Genomic DNA, 21,960 nt, shown 5'->3' with positions numbered 1-21,960 from the left:
AACTTGAAGTCACAATAATGCATGCAAGTTTGCTTTTTTAAACAAATTTTATAATTTGTTCATGCTACCTAGTTCAAGAGAGCTTTTTTGAACATTTGCAATACCTCACCTCTTGTTAATAATTCTAGTGCATGCATATGGTGTATACAGGTAAGTAAACATGCATTTTTTTTTTCACATTCTAAAACTATGGCAGTTTAGGCCATATTGTGCTGCCTGCATTTTATCTGCAATGCAGTGTGTCTCTAACGTTTTCAATCCCGTATTAATAGGTGGCATTTACACATAACACCTATATAGCAGCAAAGCTAATACAGCTTGTGATTAAAAATGTTTAAAAATAGCTAATAAATCAGATTATCTTGAGGTATTATTTCTTGCAAGTCAAAATGGAGAGCAAAAAAACAACCCTAATTTTTTAGTTTATGTATACACTGAAAATAGCAACAATAAAAATAAGCCTTTGTAGCAGACATATTCCATCTTCACTATTATTTTGCTACCTTTGGTAAATTACTGGGGCAGATCTTAAAGTTAAAAACCCACGTTTAGAAATAAGTGCACGCTTCACCCACTATATAGCAGCAGACTGTTTGCCCCTACGCAAAACATTCTCATATCTAATTTTAACTTTACATATAAAAATAACTTGGAGAAAATACAAAAGAACATTTTATTTTAACATGAAAATATCACAAAAATTAGTAAGCCTGAGATGTAGGGTTTTGGTGAAAAACAAGAGGCTTGTAGTGTTTTGGCTGCTGATAAAGATGCATGTATTGATAGCTGGGGTGAAAGCAGAAGAATGCACTTATTTCTTCTGCATGTCAGTATCTTCAGACACAGTAAGCCACATGCACCCTTTCTTTCCTTGTTGAACAGAGGCCGGTCAGCTGTTCTTAGTTCCAGCGGAAGTGGATCTGACGTGGGCGATCAGCACCTTCCTTTACCAATGGCTTATGGAACTCACGTCCTGCACGGGAGTGGATATTTGCCCAACAAAACTCACAGTAATACTGCAGGCAAGTGACATTGGCACAAAAAAAGGGAGCAAATTTCCCACCACAGCGTGCGCCCTGGCACTCATCACACATCTGGTCATCCAGCACATATGGCTTCACCTCCACCTAGAAAAAGAGGGAAGACAAGTCCTGTCAAGTCCGCTTCAGACCCCACTTTAGCACTGATTTAAGAGGTTCATGCAGTGTTCTAGAGAAATGGAGCAGCACTCAATGCTGAAAGGAAGAGGCATATTCTTAGCATGATAGTTCCGCCATGGTGGTTTAATCACTAAGTCATGACAGACTCTTGCAATCCCATGGACTGTAGCCTGCCAGGCTCCTTTGTCCGTGGGATTCTCCAGACAAGAATACTGGAGTGGGTTGCCATCTCCTTCTCCAGAGGATCTTCCTGACCCAGGAATCAAACCTAGGTCTCCTGCATTGCAGGAAGAGTTTTTACCAATTGAGCTATGGAGGGAAGCCCAGTTTCACCACCCTGTAGGTTCAAAGTACATCATTTTGTTCTTGCAGTAATCTTTTTATAGGTCTTAGGTTCATAATTGACCATGTGACTCAATGAGCACTTAGTTTGGTAATTTTATTGTATTTTGATATGTTTCTTCTGAAAACTATTAATTGAATACTATTTACATCACTTTATTCCCCAAATACAAAAAATAATTTATAAAAACTGTAAAATCCTAATTGATTCACAAAACATTCCACCCTCACCTTTCTTGAAGTTGACATCTTTAACACACCTGTGTGTTGATCTTCTCAGAGGTGGGGGTAACCGTGAGTTAAAATGAGCAGGGCATGGAAGACAAATGCACTTACACCTTTGTTCTCTCTTCCCAGCCCCACCGGTGAGATGGCACAACTGTAACAGCCCCTGGTCCTGGCAATACTGCTCTACTGCAGGTGAGAGCTGTGCCCTGCTCATAAATAACTGGTACCACTAAACCAGAGCTGTGGATGATTCTATGAAAGGCATGTCTAGACTTCTGAGAACTAGTAAGACAGAAGTCAAAGTCCCACTGTGACAGTGTGACTCAGGAGAAGGTCTCAGACTTAAGTCGGCTCTTGATGCTAAAGCTCTTGACCTCAGTTTCCATACCTGTGCGATGAGAAAGGCACCAGACCCTGCTTCCTAGAGTTGTGAGGATTAGATGACGCAAGTAAAAGCATGTAAAACAGTGCTTGGTACCTGGTAAAATACTCTGTGAATTAGCACTGGCCACTATTAGCTGCAACAGCCTTACTTTCTGGCTTGTGAGAACTTTATGAATGACAGGTTACTGCTTCTGTCTGACTGAATAGTGCCAGGCAGTCTAAGATCTCTGCACTTCCTGAGAGGAGAGAAAACTGAGTGTTTAAATGGCTTGGTTTGCCCAAGGTAAAAAAATAATGACCTGATGATTTCTATTTTGAGTGTATTCTACTGAAATACTTGCATGTGTATAGAAAATAAACATATAAGGGTATTTTCTTCAGCATTATTTTGAACAAATACAATAACAACAAACTGGAAACAACTTAGCTGACTGATAAAAAGAACTGTAGAACATTTGATAGGAAAGTAATGAAATAACATTTTTATTTACATTTGTATGGGTCAAAAAGTGCATTTTCAGTACGATCTTATGAAAAACCCAAAGGAACTTTTTGGTCAACCTAATATTTCATGGTTAGGGTTAGGATAAACCTGAAAAAAAAAGTGAAAGTTAGTTGTTCAGTCACGTCCAGCTCTTTGTGACCCCATGGACTGTGGCCCACCAGGCTCTTCTGTTCATGGAATTCTCCAGGTAAGAATACTAGAGTGGGTTGCCATTCCCTTCTCCAGGGGATCTTCCTGACCCAGGGATCGAACACAGGTCTCCTGCATTGCAGGCAAATTCTTTACCATCTAAGCCACCAGGGAAACCCAGTAAGCTTTGGATCAGCAGCTTACAGGACTTGAATGATTTTCCAATATGCAACTTACACGTTTATCAATATCACCGTGCTGAAGCTGAACGAACCGGGCACTGATGGCAGCAATGTAGCTCTGCTGATTGGAGAAAGCAACTCGACCAGCACCTTTTGGATATTTCAGCTCTGGATCTGTATCAATCCCTGCATAACACACGCCACCATACAGCCGGTCCATGATCATAGCAAGCTCCACTGGAAAAGAAAAGAAGTGCACATCAAATGGGAGAGAACACAGTGAATGAATCAACAGTCTTAAAGTATTTTTTTTTTAAGTGAAAGTCAACAGGATAATGCTCTCTTCTAGATCCAGTCCTCTGTCTTGCACACTAGGGACCATCTGTTCTCACCACAGAAGTGGACTGCTCAGCTGCCCACTGGACCAGTCATATGATATCTAACAGGCCCTGTAGCAGGCACTGCGTCCTACACGGTGCTCCTGACCTTTCGCTACCTGTCTATGCGTGCCCCAGTGTGTTTTCACTGACTCAGTAAGTGATGGAAAAGATGAAGTTGCCAACTCAAGAGGCTTGGCTTCATCCTTCCTATTTTTTCTGTTTCCCTCAGTGCATGCAATCCCATGAACTTGATTTCCAGACATATCTAGAATCCAACTGCTCTGCCTCCATGACTAACATTCTGTTTCAAGGTACCGTTATTTTTCATCAGATCATGGCAATAGCTTTATCACTTCGTTTCTCATCCGTGCTCTTCCCACCCCCAAGTTTATTTTCAAAACAGCACCAAGGGTGATTCTCTTGAAGATATTGCAGATGGCAATGGCTTAACTGAAATTTCTGCTTGGGAACTCTGAATGGAGGCACAAACTAGTCTTCAAAACCACAATCTTCTTCCACCTACTCCAGTGTTCTTGATCTTCTTAGTAATGGTACCACTGTCTACCTAGTAGCTTAAGACTGAAAATTGAGATTGAGCCTTTGCATTTACTTCATAAATACCTGTAACACTTGTTCACTTGGCTCTTCTACCACCACCACCACTAATCCAAGCCACTGCTAACTGTCTCCTGGACTGTAATAACAGGCTTCAGAATTGGTCCACCTATATCTACTCTCAACTCAACTCTCCCCTGCACAAGTCATCAGCTAAACTAGTCTTTCAAAAATGCAAATATGATGTCTCTCTCTTTTACTTAAAAACCCTTCATTGGTTTCCCACTGCTCTGAGGATAAATATCAAATTAGCTGTTAGACTTTTATGATCTGACCGCTATTTACTTTTTCAGTGTCTTCTGTGTCTCTTCCCTCATTCCTTATACCTTAGGTGGTGACTCTGGACTCCCCTCAGTCCCTCTGATGCAGTTGGCCTCCCTCCACTGAATGTCTTTGAATATGCTTGACCCCTTTATCTGAAACACACTCCACACAAACTCCTTCTGTTCAATCTTCATATGTCAGCTCAAATACAGGTATTTTGAAAATATTAGGCTGCATCACGTTTCCTTGCTTTATGCCCTTCTGTTTCCTATAGTGCGTCTTTGTAGTAGGTGTACCTGTAAGTATTTACACGCGTGAACAGTCCTTTAACATGCACCTCCCATACTGGAAGAGGGTGTTCTCAGTGATGCAAGGAGCTAACACACTTCACAAGGGTGCACAGTATCATAAAACCTGCTTGTACTGAGGGCATTTATGTCTATAATTATGTACCATATGACATCTTCTGGTAGATCTCTGGATTCTGATGACTGATGAACATAAGTCTGTCATTCAGGTATCTAAAGTGTCTTTCAGATATCAGAATCAACCTGCATCAAATAAACAGACCCCAAATTCTCACATCTTGGACAGTTACACTTAAGCAGACTTAAGTGCCTGAGTGGATTCTTCTTATAGAGTCTGTCTGGAGTTAGCTATACATAGTGATAGATGGTTGTCCTATTCCCCAGTTCCTTAATGGTCTCAAGAGCAGTTTTTAGAATTTGTCTCGATTCTCCAGCAAGCAGCTGTTGGAGGAGAATCTGCCCTTAGCTGATCCAGTGGTGATATATACACAATAGGTGCCCAATGTTTACTGAATCAATTCATGTTAAATGATTTTTGTAAAGAAACAAAATTTGTTAACATTCTACTTACCAGCCCGCAATGGCCTAGGAACACCTCCAACAAAAATTGTTTTTCGAGGATCCAAAGGCTGAGAACCATCCATCACAAAGTCACTATCACTCAAATTCCAAGGACGGATCTGAACCTGTGAAGAAGATGATACTACGGCCTTAGGTCTCGCTGCTTTAATAGCTGATGAGCTTTCTGCCAATTGTGGTGCTTTCATAATTCAGAATTTTGGACAGATGGTTTGGGAAACAAATTGTTAATATTGTAATCTAGATACTGTAAGTTATATGAAGTTTTAAAAACTGAACCCTTAATGCAGTAGTTTTTTCACTAATAATCATTTCAAAACAGTTTTTGGAAAACTTTCATTTGTAGCTTCAAGTTTGAGTAGCATTTACTTACAGGTTTGTCCTTGATGGTTGGGCTGGAAACACACAGATAGAGTTTTCCATCCTCTTCAATACAAGCATCAATCAGTGCCTGAACTGAACTCTCTTCTTGAAAGAGAAGGAATGCATAGCCTGTAACAGCCATGAAAATGAGGCAGTAAGTCAAGGTCAGTGATTTCATCCCAAACTTCAGTACTGTTTAGAAAACACACACCTTTGAAGTAGATAAAAAATGAACTATCAAATAGGACTACAATCATTACATTTCTATTGGAGAACACAACAACCTGTAGAATACACACAAACACAAACACTCGGTAAATTAACTACTTTATATAGAGCATTTAGTATCTGATATTGTACTAAGAGCTTCACATAAATATTTGATTCTCAGAGTAAGTCCATGAAAACATTATTCCCAATTTACAGAAAAAAAGAAAAAGAAAAACAAAACAAACCCTGAGGTGTCAAGTGGTTGAATTACTTGCCCAAAGCCAGTCACATAAGCAAGTAGTTGGTTGATTAATTTCAAACCTAGATCTGCTCTAAGGTTGATACTGTCTCCTTAAACAATTTGGCTGGATTAACCAGTTGAGTCCAGCAGAAGCTACAATTTTCTTCAGGTGCCCTCAGGGAAAGACAAGTTCTAGAGCATACTCTTGGGCAGGTGGGAGGAGCACATGTGGAAAGGCCCTGGAATTCCTGTAAGTAGGGGAAAATTCCATAGTCAACCTGACCACTTCTAAATGATACTAAGAAAACTCTCTTAGGGAGGCTGGAATGAAACAGATTCCTTCAGGATAGGTCAGACTTTTAAATCAAGTCTCAAAGTGGCTGAGCAGCAGAACACTTTTTCCAAACAGTATGGAGACTGGGTTTGTACTTTGGAGTCAAGTTCTTGCTTAGATTCCTATGCTTTTTTGGAAATATGCCCTTCCTCCTTTCCTTGTGACAACCAGTTGTCAACCTTTAATCAGATATTATGTATCCATCAGGCAGAACAGACTTCATTATAAAAAGAAGGCATCAAAATTTACAAGTTTACTATTATGTGATTATTCCCAGTAGCAGATAACTATAAGTGACCTAAAAACACCCCTTTCCCTTGACAAGATTTCTATGCAAACAAATTTAAAGCAATGAAATCTAGTCCCAGTATGAAAATGCCATCAAACAGGCCATCCATGTTTGTTCCATTAAACAATGGGAAGAGTGAGTTCATGTTTTACTAGAAGTTAAAAGAAACACAGCTTATTGCCAATAATCGCTTTCAGTGCCACAAAGATCTGATATGACACACAAAAGAAGTACTTCATTTTAATAAAATTACTATATTTGATTGCACAAATAAGCAATAAAACCACTTCTATTTCTACACAAATAGAAACTTCCATGTGTATGATTATGCAAGATCAGAAACATATCTTAGACTTTTATCATTGTTGGAAACATCTGGAAAAAATGAGAAAATAAAGACTGGCTTTCTATATGTGAAGGCATTAATTTTGATACAAGCTACGGTTCTGAGAGCTATAACTGTTTTGTAATAATGAAGGGGTATAAGATCAATTTACTAAAAGAGCATTTTAAATTAAATTTTTAATGTTATGTTTTATGATGCTAGTTTTTATATTAACATTTTAAATTGCTAAATTATTTTTGTGATTATTAGGAAATAAATATTTGTATCACAAAAATTAAGCAATATGGCAGATAAATTTTAATCTAGCTAAGGCAAGCCACTAAATATTAAAATAGTCTCACCAAAAATACCACCTAACATGTTCTTTAGAATTTATCAGTGCACGCTAATGTTTACATTCAATCCATGGAGTTGCAAACAGTCCCAAATGACCTGGCGAACAACAATATTTACTCAAGGTGAACCTTATTCACTGCAAAGGACAGGTGTGTATAAGTGCGGTTCAGCATTCAAGGGCTCAAGCCACTACCTCAATTACAAGGCAACTTCATCAACTGGATGTTTCTACACCAGTGTTTTCCAAACCATGGAATGATGAATTCCAGCAATGACAAAAATGCACAAATGTGCAAGGTTTAGGAACACTGGTCTTTGGCAATGGGTACAATCAACTATAACTGTACCAAAATACTATGATTTGCCACTACTGATTTTTTGTTGTTTTTCTTGTTTTCAGTTTGAGAAAATAACTACCACAAAATTACAATAACAATAACAATGCAATAGTAACAATGACAGCAGCTCTTCTGTTTCATGAAATCAGAAATCAACCTATCTGACTAGGCTTAAATCCACCCCTTATCTGAACAAGAAGTCCACGCAGAAAATGTGTACCTGTCTTGATAGAAACTAATTCCAGTACCTTTCTAAACTTGTACTTCAATCCCTGCCTGCAACTCTTCTGAACAGCTTTTTTAATCTATCTAAATTGCACAATCTCCTTCAGATTTAGTTCAAATTTTCACAGTGAAGCTTTCCTCTACCTACTTCAGGCCAAAGGATAAACCATCCTATAGTATTTCTAGTTGTTTATATCACTTATTAGGCAAATTTCAACCCATGAATTACTGAGGATACAAAGATGAGTAAAGACACAGTCTGACAGATTATTGGAAAAATTCAAAATTAATAGGTTCTGACATTAATAGATATAACTCATGCTGTGTTGTGGGAGAAACACAGGATATCCAGAGATGTGGACAGACTAAGTCATATGTCTGACATGGTCCAGACAAAGGATGATGGTAATTTAGGCAGAAACGTCCAGAACTAACAGGCATTTTTATTGAACATTTGGTAAAATAAACTATAAAAGACAAGATCATAACACTGAACAACAGATTAAAACCAAGCTAGGAAATGAACATCTATATCAACATGAAGCTAGCTTTCTCTCTAAACCAAGGATGCAAGACCTCCAGATCCAGCAAAGTCCAAAATCATGTGAAAATTTAGAGTACATGGAGAGAGGTCCATAGGTATAAGTAGATTCTAAAAGCTGCCTGAGATCCAGGCTCGAAGGATTCCATAAAATTTAAAGGTTCAATTCAGTTCAGTCACTCGGTTGTGTCCGATTCTTTGCAACCCCACGGACTGCAGCATGCGAGGCCTCCCTGTCCATCACCAACTCCTGGAGTTTAACGTATGTGTGTGTATACATATATGTGTGTGTGTGTGTGTATGTATATATATATATACATAAAAATCACATATATATAAATCACATATATATAAATCACTGCATTATTCCATTCTCTAAAAAACGACACCACTCATAGTTCTATAATTCTCAATGATAAAGGTGGAGATGGCCTGAACAATTTATCACCAGAAACCCTGAGCTGGTTTTTGGATGCCAATAACTCTGACATGTTTCCTTTCCCAGAGTCGAAATCAGCTTATTCAATAGATCTACTGGAGTCTTTTCCCCAGGCTTGAAAAATCCACTCAGCCATGAGAATAATGGTGTACTTTTTTATTTCTAAAATTACATTTGAATGATATTCAAAGTAAAGTCTTTCAATCTACCCCTTTCTTTCATTCACCTATGAGGATCTGCCACGACTGGCTGGATTCAGGCTAAATTCTCTCCCCCTGCTCACTCCAGGCAGGTGATTCTTCCTCTGCCCACTGATGGTGGCATCACTTTGCTCAAACGAATGTTAGCTCCATTTGTGATGTCTCTTCTCTGGATCAGTCACTGCAGTATCCTAGCAATATGTAACTCTGCACATCTTATCTCTTTATGTAACTGAGTTTTTCCTGACCATTCGTTTTCTTCTCTATCTAAATTCACCAACAGAGTATATATTACTCTCTTGTCATCTCTGGAACACTTAAGGACAACTTGAAATATTCATGGGTTTGTATTTTATTCTCACTTCATGCATTTCTTAATAACCTCAGATATGCAGATGACACTACCCTTATGGCAGAAAGTGAAGAAAACTAAAAAGCCTCTTGATGGAAGTTAAAGAGGAAGGTGAAAAAGTTGGCTTAAAGCTCAACATTCAGAAAATGAAGATCATGGTATCTGGTTCCATCACTTCATAGCAAACAGATGGGGAAACAGTGGCTGACTTTATTTTTTGGGGCTCCAAAATCACTGCAGATGGTGAATGCAGCCATGAAATTAAAAGATGCTTACTCCTTGGAAGGAAAGTTATGACCAACCTAGACAGCATATTAAAAAGCAGAGACATCACTTTGCCAACAAAGGTCTGTCTAATCAAGGCTATGGTTTTTCCAGTGGTCATGTATGGATGTGACAGTTGGATTATAAACAAAGCTTAGTGCAGAAGAATTGCTGCTTTTGAACTGTGGTGTTGGAGAAGACTCTTGAGAGTCCCTTGGACTGCAAGGAGATCCAACCAGTCCATCCTAAAGGAGATCAGTCCTGGGTGTTTATTGGAAGGACTGATGTTGAAGCTGAAACTCCAATACTTTGGCCGCCTGATGCGAAGAGCTGACTCATTTGAAAAGACCCTGATGCTGAGAAAGATTGAGGGCAGGAGAAGAAGGGGATGACAGAGGATGAGGTGGTTGGATGGTATCACTGACTCAATGGACATGAGTTTGGGTAAACTCCGGGAGCTGGTGATGGACAGGGAGGCCTGGCACGACTGAGTGACTGAACTGATACATTTCTTAATTTTACTGAGCGGAGACACTTTTTTATATGTCTATGCCCAAGCTACTGAGAAGGATACCTTAGGCAGAAAAACGACTCAAATATTTGTTGATACAAGCCTTTGAAATCATTATCAAATCATTATAGAGAAGGCATAGCAAGTCTCTGATGATTCTTGACTGGCTTGAAGTGCAACAGTTTTCAGAAACATTCTGCCTCACTCGATACATTGTTACCGACCTCTACAAATTACTCTATTAGTTTTTATACAAAGATGTACTCATATTCAATTCTAAAAGAAAACACAGAGTAATTGATATTATTTCTTTGTGAAAGGGAAAGGACTGTGGCTTGCCAGGCTCCTCTGTCCATGGAAATCTTTAGGCAAGAACACTGGAGAAGGTAGCCATTCCCTTCTCCAGGGGGTCTTCCCGACCCAGGGATTGAACGTAGGTCTCCTGCATTGCAGGCAGATTCTTTACCTTTTCAGCCACTAGGGAAGACCAATTGTTTCTTCAGCTCTCATATAACTTATTCCTTAGCAAATAGTAACAAAAAAACCCTCTTACCTTTTGGTGGAAAATAGGACTTGCTTTCTGCTTTATGAGGCCAATCCACGACCAAAGGCCCAAATCTTCTGAAGCTAGCAGTTATTTCATCTTAAGAAAGTACAGTAACATGCATTAGGAATTAATTTTAATGATTCATTCTAAAAAACCTGTATTTTGTTATTTTAAAAGATTTAATATTTTAAAGTGCCAAATAGCCTAAGATAAACTAGAATATAAATACTAGAAACATGTTAAGATTTAATATTTTAAAGTACCATATAGCCCAAGATAATATAAATATAAGCCCAAAAATATAAATGCTAGAAAAAATGTCTAATATCATCATTAAAATGATACATAAAACTTAATCTAGTTAGTCAAAGTAGTTTTTAAGCAGCATATTGGTTAGAATAATCAGTTCAGCATGACTTCTAAAATATTATATAATACCATATGGACACTAAGGGATTGACAGTATAGCAATCATAAATAACACTGACTTGAAAAACATGCCGACATTATATCAAATTAAAGATCCATAAAGATCTTGATAAAGTAACATATTGTAGGAAAAAAAAGGTCTGCTGAACAAGACACATAAAGCCTTAATATTTCTAAAATATACTAGGGTCTATACATGCCTGGTAGTTTCACTGAAAGATGTAGAGGTCAAATTCAATGACACGTTCATACTTATTTATCACATGGAAACTTTTTGGTACAGATCAGTATACAGAATAAGTCTGTGGATATTTGAATTATAACTGAAAAAAATTCCCAAAATGTAGTACTATTTTCTCTATTATTACACTGTAAACGAGAGTGGCATATTTCCCACAGTCTCATAAGTATTAGTTTCAGTATTTTACATTTATCTTGAATTATCTTTCTTTAGTTATTATTACACAGGATAATTTTTACATATGCTTATTATTCTTTATAAAATCTGAATTTCCTGTTTATGTACTGTTTCCATTCCTTGTTTAGGTTGTATAGTCTCTTATCTGTTTCTAAAAGTACATTTACACTTAAGTTTAATTTTTGATTCTTATACATTAAAGCTGCATGGTTGGTTACCTTTAATTCATTGTGTGTGTGTGTGTGTGGGTTTGTGTGCATGCGCGTGCATGCATTACAGTCATATGAAAAGTTTTTAAGTTTTCATAAAACTATGAAAAGTTTTAAAGGTTAAGTTACATATATACAAAAAGTTTGGTCATATGTGTTATGGTCATACAAAAAGTTTTTTAAAGTTTTAAATAAATATATAAAATAAAAAGTTTAATGTAATTAAATATGTTTTATATTTTAAAAATAACAGATATGAACTAAATGAAAATCTGATTTATAAAAAAATGCTCACAGTAACGATATGTAAAATATACAAAGTAAAGAAACAAACTTAGATCCCCATTCACACTGTATTTCAGGTTTTTTTCTTTAGTATCACAAGTCATCATTTTACCTTCATCAATGTCTGGAGGAAGACCACCAACAAAAACTTTTCGAGAGAAACGTTCTATTCGCTCTCCATTCTGATGAGCTGAGTAACATGTGGGTGAATTTAAAACACCAACTTGATCATTATGCCCATCATCCAGCAAGCCATCATCTATTGGAAAGAGGGAAGAACGACCTAAAATATAAGAACAAATATAACCTGAATCTCAGATCTAAGAAAGTGATAAAAGTCAGGAATAAAAAGAGCAACAATTAAAGGCTTGAAAATGAAAGTGAAAAAATAAAAAGTGAAAGTGACATAGGGATCAAAAACTAAGGAACATTCGGATAGCTTAAACGTTCAATTACCTGAATTCAGGAGAGACGTTGTTTGAGAGATGAGTTAGAAACAAACATGGCCATATGATAACAATTATGTCATGAACAAACACTAGATCATTTCGATTTTTTATGGAAAACAGCAAGAATCTGCTGTATGGGGATGGTTAAACTGGATATGTAATGGAAGAAACCTTTTAGAAATTGGTGGCAGACAGAAACGACACAGACTAAACTGATAAGAAAACAACAACAACAAAACACTTGCAGACCACAGTAAAGAAGGATGAAAGTACCAAGTTATACTTGCATATAAGATCCTGATGTATTGCATGTGTGTCAGTTACATGACAGGGTGGACAGAGATTCTGCACAAATGCAAAACAGAAGAGGCTCCCCTCCAGGACTTCGATCCCCACCTGAGCCCACCCTTCAGGACACACCCTTGTACAGGAACAGACTATATAATCCTCTGTAGCAATCCTGATGCTAGATTCTGTGGGGATCACAATAAATAAGTAAGTAAGATGACCTGGTAAAACAGTCTCTAAAGTGCTTCAGAGGAAGTGTGCTGGAGGAAGGGAGTAACCTGGCTAATAAACAGGCAATTTCTTATATCCCCAAGTGAAACTGGATAGCAGTTGTGGTAACAGGGGAAAATAGAGTTAAGAAAACGTAGGCTAGTAGAATATTTGTAAGAAAATGGTTTTGAATAAATATTTCAAGTGGAAGGAGAAACATAAGAGAGAGAAGGAAAAAATGAATTTATTTAAGAAATAAGAGTCATGTTGGCTGAAACATGTTGGAAAAAAGGAAAATAAAAGCTAGAAAAGCACCCTGGGCTAGACAGAACACTTAACCTTGAATGCCAGGCTAAAGGACATATTTTATTTAGTCAGCGACAAAACAAAAAGGAACAAACAAAAAACAGGTGCTCAAGCACGATAATAACTTTTCCTGTATTTTTGGCAAATATGGTTAATGTGGTGAGAAATGAGCCAATCAGAAGTCCTTCAAAAAATTCAGGAAGGATGGATAGTTGGAGGTACCTGAAGCAGTGAAAAGTAGATGGGAAATGAAACAGAAAAAAAGAATGGAAAGGAGGAATCAGAAGGTTTTAGAATATGAGTGGTAAAAATCATTAACTAAATAAATATAAGGAGAGTAAAGACCTGAAACTGCGACAGGAAAGGGAACTGCATCCTAGACATGTGAAAGTTCACAAGCTTCACATCTGAGATGTTCAGAAATGTGGAGAAAGAAGAGTCACATTTCTGAGCAAGTAATCTGGGGTCAACTCACCAGTAAACTGGTGAGAGCTTAATGTTCTTTACAACATCACTGATAAGAACCCCAGTAAGAAATGATAAGGAGAGCACCTCAGGAAACTTACAAGGGAGAAATCAAAGAATAAAAAAAGCAATGAAGGAACAATGTGAGATGTTAAGATAATGATTTGAGAAAAATGACAAGTTGAAGACATGCATGATCTTTGAAGGCAGTAGCATTAGTAAAGCTGCTGGTAGAGTTTTGTGAAGTACAGACATTGAAGAAGTTTATTACAGAAAGAAAAAGAAAATAAGGATGTAGGCAAGGTTTTTTTTTTTTTCCTTCAAGATGGAGTAAAGGATTTTTTAAATGAGGAGAAAATGCATATAATCTGTAGTATGTCTTAATATAAACTATAAATATTCAATATAAAGTGTCATTAATGTGCTATCATCTTGAAAAGTATGGTACATAATGATGCAAATGATATAACAAAGACAGTCTGAAATGTGATGGCCTGCATAGAACTGGGGTTGTTGGGCTGAGGAGGGGGTGACATGTCTGTGAGCTATAGCTAGCTAGATGTTAGAAATAAGAATTTTAATTTTATAAGATCAAAAATAGGGGGAAAGATCATATTTGGTATAGGAAACAAATTATTCTGCATATTCAAATTCAATTTAACAAGGTGTTCTGAAATATACCCATGTTCACTGAGTAAGTCTATGAATATTTAACTTTCCCAATACCTTTGCTATCAGGAATAAAGACCATGAAAAACAAATGTCAATATTCCTTGTGATCAATAGAAAGAAAGCTCTTCAAAATGAAACTATTTTCCTTAAACAGAACCTCATCAAGAACCATCACAAGTAATATTAGTTATGAATAACTAGTTCAACTTTCTATGGTTGGACTTTAAATGAATAATTCTGTATTTTAAGAAGAATAAGATGAGGTAGAGAAACAACCTCAATATTTAGTTTTTGATTAAAACGATAAATCCAAATTTTATACTTATTTCAGACATGCCAATACTTAAAACAGAAATACTGAATGCAGTGACAAAGAAAATCACTATATAAGCAATATCAGAGAGGTGACCCAAAATGACTTAAAATTTTTCTCTTAACTATAATATTTTAAGTATACTCATTATATACTAATGAATTTTTCTGTATTCTCCAGACCAGAATACTGGAGTGGGCAGCCCTTCCCTTCTCCAGGGGAATATTCCCAACCCAAGGATCGAACCCAAGTCTCCGGCATTGCAGGCAGATTTTTTACCAGCTGAGCCACAAGGGAAGCCCTATTCTGCATTACTAACTATAGTATTCTAACTATAGATACTGTCTAAAATACCGCAGTTAATATAGTAACTATCAAAGATCTAAGTGTAATCTATGTCTCAAATCTATTAACCAAAGTTCAGGTGAACAGAAGATACAATGAAAAGGCTGGGAATATGTCATATACAGGCCATACTCATGATAATCTTTATTGCTGGGAAATCACGACCACTTTCCTTCTAGAAGCCATAAAAGCTCTAGAGTTAAATACTCATTTAAAAGAGGAGTTAACTAAACATGTATCATCAACAAAAATACTGTTTTTCATCTTTCCAATTATCCTTCCCTGTAACCCAAATTAACATGACTATAAAAGAAGAACCACTAAATAATTATGCCTTCCATGTACTTCAAAAATACTTTCTAAGAAAGAATAAAAAAAGAAAACTAAAATTACCAATACTAAGTATGAAAAAGCAGACATCAATCAACACAAAATGTATGGTTTTTAACAGACTGAGGAAATTCCCATCTATTCCTAGTTTCCTCAGAGGTTTTTTAAATCATGAATAGCTGCCGAATGTTATCAGATATGCTTTCTATATCTGTGGTATTTCTACGGCATGCACATATGCATGGTATTTCTAATTCCTTCTGTTTATGTGGTGAATTATAGTAACTGATTTTCAAATGTCAATCTTACATTTCTGGGATAAATCCCACTTAATCATGATACATTTTCCATTTCTATAAATTTCTGGATTCAGTCTATCAATATTTTCTTTAGAATTTTTACCTTTATTTCATGAGGGATACTGGTATACAGTTTTCTTATAATATTCTTGTCAGGTTTTAGTATCAGGGTTATAAAATAAGTTAGGAAAAGCTCTACTTACAAACACAAATGCAAGCAAATTAGCTTACACTAAGATACCTAAAATGTACAATAAAATTTTAAAAAGTAACTATGGTAGTTACAATAAATATTATAGACAGAAGCAATAAGAGATGAAAGAGAAAAATAGGACTACACAACGTTGGCCAATCACTGCCAGTGAAAGAGTGTGAGATGGCCTCTATGTTGCCAGGCCTATTCAACAGGTCACCAAGATCTCCTTTCAAGATGAAAGCAACATAACAGAATGCATATTCCTGTAAACAGGACTCAAAAGTACACCTTCTCCAAAACCAGGAAATCAGCAAAGATTTTGTAGTGAGAAAAACTGCAGCCACCACAAATGTGAGCCTCACTTATGATGTGCATCATGATTTCATGATCCTTTGGGGCTTCCCAGGTGGCTCAGATGGTAAAGAATCTGCCTACAAAGCAGGAGACCTGGGTTTGATTCCTGAGTTGGGAAGATCCCCTGGAGGAGGAGATGGCTTCCCATTCCAGTATTCTTGCCTGGAGAATTTCATGGACAGAGAAGTCTGGCAGAGTCCATGGAGTTGCAAAGAGTCGGACATGACTGAGCGACTAACACATACCCATACAATCATGATTCAAATTACTCACTTTAAAGTATTTTTTAAAAAAATCATTAGAGAATGCATGTAACTTCTCTATATCCATATAAAAACTGCTGTTCTATACAAGCAATAATAAAAACTCTACTATGAGCATCCTTAAACTGAAGACAGAACTAAAGACAAACTTACATATATGCTTGTATGACTGACAGTTACTCCTCAATATCTGGTCCTCTTACGTGTGCAGGTGTATGTGTAGCACAGATGGATGCAGTTAGAGAAGTAATGGGCAATTACTAACTTTGACACTGGTGGCTATGCTAATATGCCCCAAATTAATCATTATACTTTGCTTTTCAGACTGTAGCCTTATTCTGGATGCCCAGAATAAAGACATTTCCCAACACAGAAACACAGCAGGGACAGGCAGGAGAGGAAAACAAAGTATTTGTGCAAAAAATTAGTCAATTTATAGTTTAAAGGTAAGCATGGTTCTTTGATTTTAATGTATATCCTGTACTTTTATTTATTGATTGTTGGTTTAAAAATTAAAGCAAATTCAAAACAAAGTATTATTATTAACAAAGAATATTCCTCCCATGCCTCAAGATCCTAGCAGCCACTCCACTGGGTTAAATAACCCACCAGTGTGATGGCATGAATTTTATTTCATATGCAAGGATTAAAAAAAACTTTCAAAACAACAGAAATAGGTCTGGAACTGATCTCTCTCAAGCACCACCTGTGGAATTAGATAGAATCACTATCCGGAATGTTTCTCCAAAGAACTAAGACAGGAGCTATATTTATTACTTAAAAATGTTTTGCCCCAATAATAGGTTTATCCTTTCTCACAGGGAATAAGATATTTAATTTTTAAAACATCAGTTAAAACTTAGTACCCTATATGTCTTTGTAAACTAATTGCTAGACATAATATATTTGGGTTAAAATTGAGTTCACACTAATAAACTATCAGAAAGAGAAAATAAGAAACTAATCCCATTTATAATCACATAAAAAAGAATAAAATACAAATGAACAAACTTAACTAAGGAGGTGAAAGACCTATACTCTAAAAACTGTAAGGTGCTAAAGAAATTTAAGATGACAGAAATAAGTGGAAAAATAGACTGTTGTCATGGATTAGAAGTGATAGTTAAAATTTCCATACTATTCAAAGCAATCTACAGATTCAATGCACTCCCTATTAAGATACTAAAGGCATTTTCCACATGATTAGAACAAATGATTCTAAAATTTGCATAGAACCCCCCCAAAATAAAAAAACAAAACTTTGAATAGCCAAAGCAGTCTTGAGAAAGAAGAACAAAGCTTGAGGTATCAGGCTTCTTGATTTTAAACTATACGACCAAGCTAGAGTAATAAAAACAGTATGGTACTGACACAGAAAGGACACACAGATCAGTGGAACAGAAAACAAAGCTCAGAAATAAACCGACATGCTCATGATCAATTAATCTGCATGGCAAAGAAGGCAACAACACACAAGGGGAAAAGACAGTCTCTTCAAAAAACAGTGCTGGGAAAATGGAATAGCTACACAAAAAGAATGAAACTGGATTACTTTCTCACACCATATGCAAAAAAATAGTCAAAATTGATTAAAGACTTAAATATGAGACCTAAAACTCCTACAAGAAAACATAGACAGTAAGCTCTCTGACTCTGGTTTAGGCAATATATTTCTTTGAATATGTCTCCTCAGGCAAAGACACCAAAAGCAAAAATAAATAAATGGGACTACATCAAATGAGGAAAAGCTTTGCACAGTGAAGGAAATCAACAAAATGAAAAAGCAATCAACTGAATGGGAGATGACATCTACAGATGATAGTAAGGGGTTGATACCAAAACATATAAAGAACTTACACAACACAGTATCAACAACAACAAAATTTTAAAATAAGCAGAGGACCTGAATTGGCCTTTTTTCCAGAGATGACATCCAGATAGCCAAAAGACACACAAAAAGATACTCAACATCATTAATTATTAGGCAAACCACAAAGAGATGCCAACTCACTCCTGTCAGAATGGCTATAACAAAAGGGCAAGAAATAACAAGTGTTGGCACGGATGTGAAGAAAAGGCAACTCATGCAATGTTGTTGGAATATTACTCAGCCATTAAAAAGATGAAATCTTACAATGTGCACTAACACAGATGACCTAGAAGGTATTAATTACATTAAATGAAATAAATCAAAGAAAGATACTGTATGATTTTACTTATATGTGTAATCTGAAAAACAACATGAATACACAAAACAAAACAGAAACATATTCAGATACAAAGAATAAACTGGAGGTTGCCAGAGGGGAGGAAGGTGGAATAAACGAAATAGAAATAGGTAAAAGGAATAAGGAGGTTTAAATTTCCAGTTTATACATAGAGATGTATCAATAATGGACAGCACAGGGAATATAGCTAATAATACTGTAATAATTTTGTATGGTAACAGATGGTTACTAGACTTACCATGGTGATCATTTTCCATAAAATACTGAATTACCATGCTGTGCATCTAAAACTAGTGTAATATTGTATGCTGCTGCTGCTTAGATGCTAAGTCATGTCCAACTCTTGTGACCCCATGGAATGCAGCCCGCCAGACTCCTTCTGTCCAGGGGATTTCCCAGGCAAGAATATTGGAGTGGGTTGCCATTTCCTTCTACAATACTACTGCATGCAAATTATAATTCAATAAAAAGGTGAAAAAAGTAGTTATCAAAGATGAAAATTGTCAGCCTTTATGTCGTAATGAGAGGATTTGGTAGTAGTGATGTTAGGGAGTATATACTTACTCTGGCTATTTTACAAGACTGTTAAAGAGTCAAATGAGTTCAAATTAAATCTAATCACAGAAAATCCTGGATCAATTTTTAAGCAGTATTTTAAGTATAATGTATTATTAATACTTAATTCATTATGGCACAAGAATATGAATGGCTATATACCAGTATGAACAAATCCAACCACTCTAATTAAAGCTCTGTAATTTTATTCCCTTTACAAGTATTTCTCCCATCTTCCCATTTCATATGTAATATACTAAAATCTACTGAGTAAAGCTTTGGGCTTGCCTGCTAGAAGAGACTGCTTTGTGGTTTTTAGTTTCACTAACTAAAATAGATTCTTTATTTCTGTTATTTAACATAATTCTATATATTTTTACTCCACTGGAGTACAGCAGCATTTTAATCCTGTACCTATTATTGTATTAAAAGGATAGGCTGAAGTAACAGAAATATTTCAGATTGAGAGATAGTGCTTAAGTTACACTTCACACTTCTTTTACAACCTCCAAACCTACTCCAAGCTCAGACCAATATGTTCACTCTCTGAATGAAATAAACATGGAAAATATAAGATAGACATTAAGAGTCTTTCTCCTTTCTAATCCTGGCCCTCAGGCAGCACTGTAGTAGAACTTTTTATGGCTCCCAGGGTACAGAAATACATAGGAGTACTTTGCCAACAAAGGTCTGTCTAGTCAAGGCTATGGTTTTTCCAGTGGTCATGTATGGATGTGAGAGTTGGACTGTGAAGAAAGCCGAACGCCGAAGAATTGATGCTTTGGAACTGTGGTGTTGGAGAAGACTCTTGAGAGTCCCTTGGACTACAAAGAGATCCAACCAGTGCATCTTAGTTAAAGGAGATCAGCCCTGGGTGTTCTTTGGAAGGAATGATGCTTAAGCTGAAACTCCAGTACTTTGGCCAACTCATGCGAAGAGTTGACTCATTGGAAAAGACCCTGATGCTGGGAGGGATTGGGGGCAGGAGGAGAAGGGGACGATCAAGGATGAGATGGCTGGATGGCATCACCGACTCGATGGACGTGAGTTTGAGTGAACTCCAGGAGTTGGTGATGGACAGGGAGGCCTGGAGTGCTGCGGTCCATGGGGTCGCAAAGAGTCAGACACGACTGAACAACTGAACTGAACTGAGGGGCAGGATACAAACGAAAAGCAGGGGAAGAAATCTTTGCTTTTCTTAATCACTTTTAGCATATTTAAATTTTGATTATTCCTAAGGTATATTTCATATATTAGTATCCACAGTCAGTTTGATTTAAAGTTCTTATATTGACATTACTAAAGATATTAAAATATACACATTCATTTTGGTAGTAATTTAGTTTTTACTACACTCAAGTGGGAAATCTTTTAAATGAAAACAGCTACTCTGTGCCTGAGCTTAAAGGTGAGTCAAAAGTGATAAAAGAAGAAAAAAATAGTTCTTCTTAAACTAGACTATAAAGTCAAAATGCTTGTGAAAATAATACTGTCCATCCACCACACACTGGTAAACAGCAATGTCTTATTTTTTGGCCAAAATTGTATCAGCTCAACTGTCACACATTCCACATCAACAGATCTGATGCACATGAGAGTTTTTTTTTTAGAAAAGAAAAATGACTAAATAAATGGACTTCCTTTGATGGACCAAATCTAAAATATGAAACCCATAAAAGCAATCTTTGATAGTTAAAAGGTTATTAGTGTGATACTGCTATAACATCTAGCATAGGAAGAGGAAACAGTGAATAGAAAATAGGAAGAAAGCCAGGCTACTTGTTGAGTCACTCCTTTAGTATGTGCTTGTTTTTTTTTAATATATTTTATTACTTACTGTGTTAAAAGTACTTTCAAACTCAAATAAGACCTCTCAATAGTTATTTCTAATGGGTATATTTTAAAAAAAATTTACTGAAGTATAGTTGATTTACAATGTGTTAATTTTCTGTTGTACAGCAAAGTGACTCAGTTATACATATATGTGTGTGTGTGTGTATATATACACATATATATATTTTTCTTTTTCATATTCTTTTCCATTCTGCTTTATCACAGGATATTTTCATCTGACTATCAAATTTAAAATTTTAAAAGCAGACTCCTAGGAGGAACAACTAGAAAAATTACTTAATGCTATACAACGTGAGAGGAAAAGTTATCCACCACCATGCCCTACCCGCCTCACTCCAGCTCCTGCTAAACTAAGCCAAGTAAGTATAACAACTGTCAGCTCTGTGCTACAGAAGGCTTCTACCAAAAGCCTTTAAACCAAGTGAGAGTCTTCTTTCTTTCAATGCTGGGAGGTAGCTCTGAAGTAGAAGTCTTTGTGGCTCCCAGAGGACAGAGATATTTGAGTAAAGCACAAATTTTTGTTTTTTCTTAATATAGTCACAGTCTACAATGATTAAATTAAGATAAAAGAAGATAAACAGCATGATTTTCCTATACCTTGTTTTGAAGAACTTCCTAGATTATGACATTTATACTGGAGTATACCAAATCAGGTGTATAAATCACACTAAGATTAAAAGATGAAACGTGTATAAAAAGACAAGAATCCTAAATTGCTCTACAGTTTCAAAAATACCTAAAAACACAGATTGGTAAATGGGCTTTTTTCAAGACAACGAAATTTCCATATTAAAATACCACAGTGAAATAAGATAGTCCATAGAACTGAAAATAGGTACTAAAATTCTCAATTTTTCTCCTCTTCTCAGCTGCTAGTAAC

The 21,960-nt window shown here is 36.3% G+C and overlaps 1 protein-coding gene across 9 annotated transcripts in view; it reads right to left on the bottom strand.

Annotated features, from left to right (window-relative positions):
• Positions 1 to 21,960, bottom strand: part of CPEB2 (cytoplasmic polyadenylation element binding protein 2) — a 68,943-nt gene that overhangs the window by 2,859 nt on the left and 44,124 nt on the right. For 7 of the 9 annotated variants that reach the window (XM_061420850.1, XM_061420848.1, XM_061420849.1 and 4 more), the window contains 6 exons: positions 12,066 to 12,236; positions 10,619 to 10,708; positions 5,450 to 5,568; positions 5,069 to 5,183; positions 2,986 to 3,167; positions 1 to 1,127 (listed from right to left, as the gene is read on the bottom strand). The exon at positions 1 to 1,127 is cut by the window's left edge and continues 2,859 nt beyond it. In XM_061420850.1, coding sequence (XP_061276834.1) covers positions 900 to 1,127; positions 2,986 to 3,167; positions 5,069 to 5,183; positions 5,450 to 5,568; positions 10,619 to 10,708; positions 12,066 to 12,236 — 905 coding nt within the window. In that variant the 3' untranslated portion in view covers positions 1 to 899. The remainder of the gene's footprint in view (positions 1,128 to 2,985; positions 3,168 to 5,068; positions 5,184 to 5,449; positions 5,569 to 10,618; positions 10,709 to 12,065; positions 12,237 to 21,960) is intronic. The other 2 variants (XM_061420844.1, XM_061420845.1) reach the window with 1 other exon arrangement.

Source organism: Bos javanicus, chromosome 6 (genome assembly GCF_032452875.1).
Source record: "Bos javanicus breed banteng chromosome 6, ARS-OSU_banteng_1.0, whole genome shotgun sequence".
Classification (NCBI taxonomy): domain Eukaryota; kingdom Metazoa; phylum Chordata; class Mammalia; order Artiodactyla; family Bovidae; genus Bos; species Bos javanicus.
This window is presented reverse-complemented; position numbering and strand designations above follow the sequence as displayed.